Source organism: Cebus imitator, unplaced genomic scaffold, assembly GCF_001604975.1.
Source record: "Cebus imitator isolate Cc_AM_T3 unplaced genomic scaffold, Cebus_imitator-1.0 Scaffold8, whole genome shotgun sequence".
Taxonomy (NCBI): Eukaryota; Metazoa; Chordata; class Mammalia; order Primates; family Cebidae; genus Cebus; species Cebus imitator.
This window is the reverse complement of record NW_016107323.1, coordinates 5,544,876-5,548,857: the sequence shown is the minus strand read 5'-3', so window position 1 is coordinate 5,548,857 and position 3,982 is coordinate 5,544,876. Positions and strand designations below refer to the sequence as shown.

General features: G+C 42.4%; 1 protein-coding gene across 2 annotated transcripts in view; it reads left to right on the top strand.

The window, feature by feature from the left end:
* The window catches only part of SART3 (spliceosome associated factor 3, U4/U6 recycling protein), a 35,219-nt gene that overhangs the window by 11,277 nt on the left and 19,960 nt on the right, over positions 1 to 3,982 (top strand). The window contains exons 4-6 of one of the 2 annotated variants that reach the window (XM_017541208.2): positions 687 to 871; positions 1,480 to 1,585; positions 2,847 to 2,971. In XM_017541208.2, the coding sequence (XP_017396697.1) occupies positions 687 to 871; positions 1,480 to 1,585; positions 2,847 to 2,971 (416 nt within the window). The remainder of the gene's footprint in view (positions 1 to 686; positions 872 to 1,479; positions 1,586 to 2,846; positions 2,972 to 3,982) is intronic. The other variant, XM_017541217.2, reaches the window with a different exon arrangement.

The window sequence follows — 3,982 nt, the reverse complement described above, 5'->3', positions numbered from 1 at the left end:
AGATGGAGTCTTGCTCTGTCACCCAGGCTGGAGTGCAGTGGCGTGATCTCGGCTTATTGCAACCTCTGCCTCCTGGGTTCAAGCAATTCTCCTGCCTCGGCCTCCGGAGTAGCTGGGACTACAAGTGCGCGCCACCACGCCCGGCTAATTTTTGTATTTTTAGTAGAGATGAGGTTTTACCATATTGGCCAGGCTGCTCTCGAATTCCTGACCTCATGATCTACCCGCCTCACCCTCCCAAAGTGCTGGGATTATAGGCGTGACACACCGCGCCTGGCCAAATGTGTTTTTAAAAGCTATACATGTTCCTCTGCTCTGCGGCCCATGAGTCTTCTTTTATAATCACTGATAGTTTTAGCAGCTCCTGGTGTTGCCATGATTTCTGAGGATCCTGTTACCCCCTTCTTGCTCTCTCATAGCCCTTGTTAATAGCACTGGTTATCTTTTTCTGAGGATCTGTGGTCTTCTCCAGACTGTAATTTTTTTGGTCCTTTATGGTCATCTCTGCTGTTAGCCTTCACTGTCATTTAGTGCTGCTGTATGAGTACTTTTTTTTTTCTTGTCCTAGTCCTGTCAAGCGATAGCACAATGAGGACTTTTTTGTAGGCATATTTCTTTTGTTATGTATCAGTTTTGATATTTGGGTATTTTATATCCCGAACCAATTGAACACTTCTTATTTTTAGGTCCTAACATTTGGCTAGAGTATGGCCAGTACTCAGTCGGTGGGATTGGTCAGAAAGGTGGCCTTGAGAAAGTTCGCTCTGTGTTTGAAAGGGCTCTCTCGTCTGTCGGTTTACATATGACTAAAGGACTTGCCCTCTGGGAGGCTTACCGAGAGTTTGAAAGTGCTATCGTGGAAGCCGCTCGGGTGAGTACTTGTGCTTGTCTCTGAATGAGCCAGGGCTGTCTTTGTGAGTCTCCTTGGAAGGATTATTTTGAAATACATGTCCAAGATGAATCTTGCAGCACATATAGTCAACAAAATGGTCTTTGCTAATCTCTTAGTGGGTGGGTGATAGATAACCTTTTTTTGTACCTTTTCTGGCATTTGGTGTAATACCGATGAAAGAAGTCATATAAATTTTTTTAACTTGAACTGAAATTTGTTGAGATATTTTTTGAAGTTGAAAGAACCAGAGCTGGCCATGTGTGGTGGCTTATGATTGTAATTCCAGCGCTTTGGGAGACTGACGCCAGAGGATCACTTGAGTTCAGGAGTGCAAGACCAGCCTGAGAAATATAGTGAGACCCCATCTCTACAAAAAGTAAAATATTAGTCAGGTGTGATGGCGTATGCCTGTGGTCCTAGCTACTCAGGACTCTGAGGTGGGAGGATTGCTTGAACCTGGAGTGTGAGACTAGTGAGCTGTGATCACACCACCACACTTCAGCCGGGGTGATAGTGAAAATCCATCTCAAAAGAAAAAACAAAGAAAGAACCACAGTTTGTCATTTACTACTAATTTGCTTCTTTAGCCCGTAGCTGGCTTCCTTTCCCCTTTTGACCGGGAACAAACCTTTGATTCACAGCTTGAGAAAGTCCACAGTCTCTTCCGGCGACAGTTGGCGATCCCACTCTATGGTAAGAGAAACTGACATGTCAACAGCCAGCCCTCTGTGGTTTTTAAAATGCTTTGGGGTACGACATGTAATTAGACCTTTCCCACCATCCTGTGAGAAAGGTAGAGCTGGTGTTCTTATCTCCTTGGACGTTGTCTCTCTGGATGAGGTCCTTGGTAAAAACATCTTGAATGTTAATGCTTCAGAGGGTTCTGAGGGTCAGAGGCAGGACTGGAAGCCAGGCTCCCTGACTCCCAGGTGAGAGCTCTTTTCTCCTTTGAGACCTGGTTGAAAAGGCAGAGATAGGGTCTCTGAAAGGAATAGTGAGTGACACCTGTATTTTTTTGGGGAAACTTTATTGAACAAGAGTTCCATTATCTTTCATAACAGCAGGAATTTTACATGAGTTTAGATCATTCATCTATGGGAAGGATTTGGTTCAGAGGTACAGTTGATTGGAAGTACTCATAAGTGAGTTTCTTGGGGTTTGGTAAAGAGTCTTATTTGGTAAATACATTTTGGCACTCCAAGCCTTTGAGTCTTTGGAGCTGTGAGTGTGTGCGTCCTGGGAGGATCTTTCTGAGTATTGGCAGAGTTTGGCACCGCTGTCTTACTTGATCCCTAGGCACAGGCCTGTATTGTATATACTGTACTCAGAACTTCTGGGCAACTTTACTGGAGCCCAGGTGTTATTTCTCTTCATGGTTTATTGGATTTGATTTACCAAGTTATAAAGTAGCTCTAATCGGATGGTTGGGTGTCATGCAGAAAAGGCTAGAGCTGAGCCGGCTTGTAGATTTCACTTCACATACCAGCGTGAAACAGTCTAGCATAGTGATGATGAGAGTGTGAACTTGAGCCAGACTGCCTGAGTTTACAGCCTTGCTCTACCATTAACTGTAGACAAGCAACTGAACCCTCTGCTTCAGTTTCCTCCACTGCAAAATGAGGATCACTGTAGACTCTACCTTGTAGAGGGGAGATGACTGAATGAGTTAATGGATATGAAGTGTTAGAACATAGGCAACAATAGGTAAGTGTTGTTAAATTGTTGCTAATAGTGTCATTGACTGATTAGCTGGGAGGACTGCCTGGGACATTGTGTTGAGACAGATTGTACAGACAGGTTTGGGCTCAGCAGAAATCAGAATTTGATCAGTAAGAGCTGCCATGGCCGCACATGTGGGAGGGGTTAATGGCACCTGAGTCTCATGGCTTAATTTGTGTTTGGGTTGATAAAGCCCAATGGCAAGACCCACGGGGCTGAATCTGTCTTTCAATAGATATGGAGGCCACATTTGCAGAGTATGAAGAATGGTCAGAAGACCCAATACCAGACTCGGTAATTCAGAACTATAACAAAGCACTACAGCAGCTGGAGAAATATAAACCCTATGAAGAAGCACTGGTAAGTGTTGGCTTCTTTTATAGTAAACGTCTGTCTACAAACCTTTCCCTGATGGATAGTTGCAAGTTAACCGTATCTTTTAAAATTTGTTTTATTGTGAAATATATAGAGTGTATAAATGTATACATATAGTTTACATACTAATAATAAAGTGAACATCCATGTACCTACCACCCAGGTTAAGAAATAGAACATTGCCAGTACCTTAGAAGTCTCCTATGTGCCCCTCTCCGATTGCCTCCTCCTCCCTCTCCCGAGAGGTAATCACTTTCCTGACTTTTGTGATAATCATTCCCTTGCTTTTCTTTATAGTTTTACAAGCTATGAATGAATCCTTAATTAATATATTGTTTAATTTTGCTTGCTTTTGAACTTTTGTATAATGGAATCATGCTGTATATATTTTTTTCATTGAACATGCTTTTGGGTTTTACTCATGTTGCTAAGTATAGTTCTGGTGCATTTGTTTTCACTGCTGTAAAGTTGCCTGTGTACTGCAGTTTATTTATCCATGTTGCTGGATAGTTGGGTCATTTCCAGATTTTTGCTAGGAGGAGGAGCAGCTGCCACTCTAAACATTCTTGTGTGTATCTCTTTGTACACATGAAAAAGAGTTTCTCTAGAATACATACTGAGGAATGACATTGCTGGATCATAGAGTGATGTTAAAGTGTTTTCCAGGTTACAAGTTTACACTGCTGTGAGCAGTATCTGAGAGTTCTGATTGCTTGTGCCAATCTTGGATATTAAACATACTTAAATTTTACCTAATTTGATGAATGTGAAATTGTAGTGTTAATTTGCATTTCCCTAATTACTGATGGAGTTGAGCATCTTTTCATGTTTATTGGCTGTTCAAATTTTTGTTCATGCTAAAGTCTTCAGGCTGGGCACAGTGGCTTATGCCTATAATCCAGGCACATTGGGAGGCCAAGGTGGGAGGATTACTGGAGCCCAGGAGTTTGAGATCAGCTTGGGCAATGTAGTGCAACCCTGTCTCTACAAAAAAAA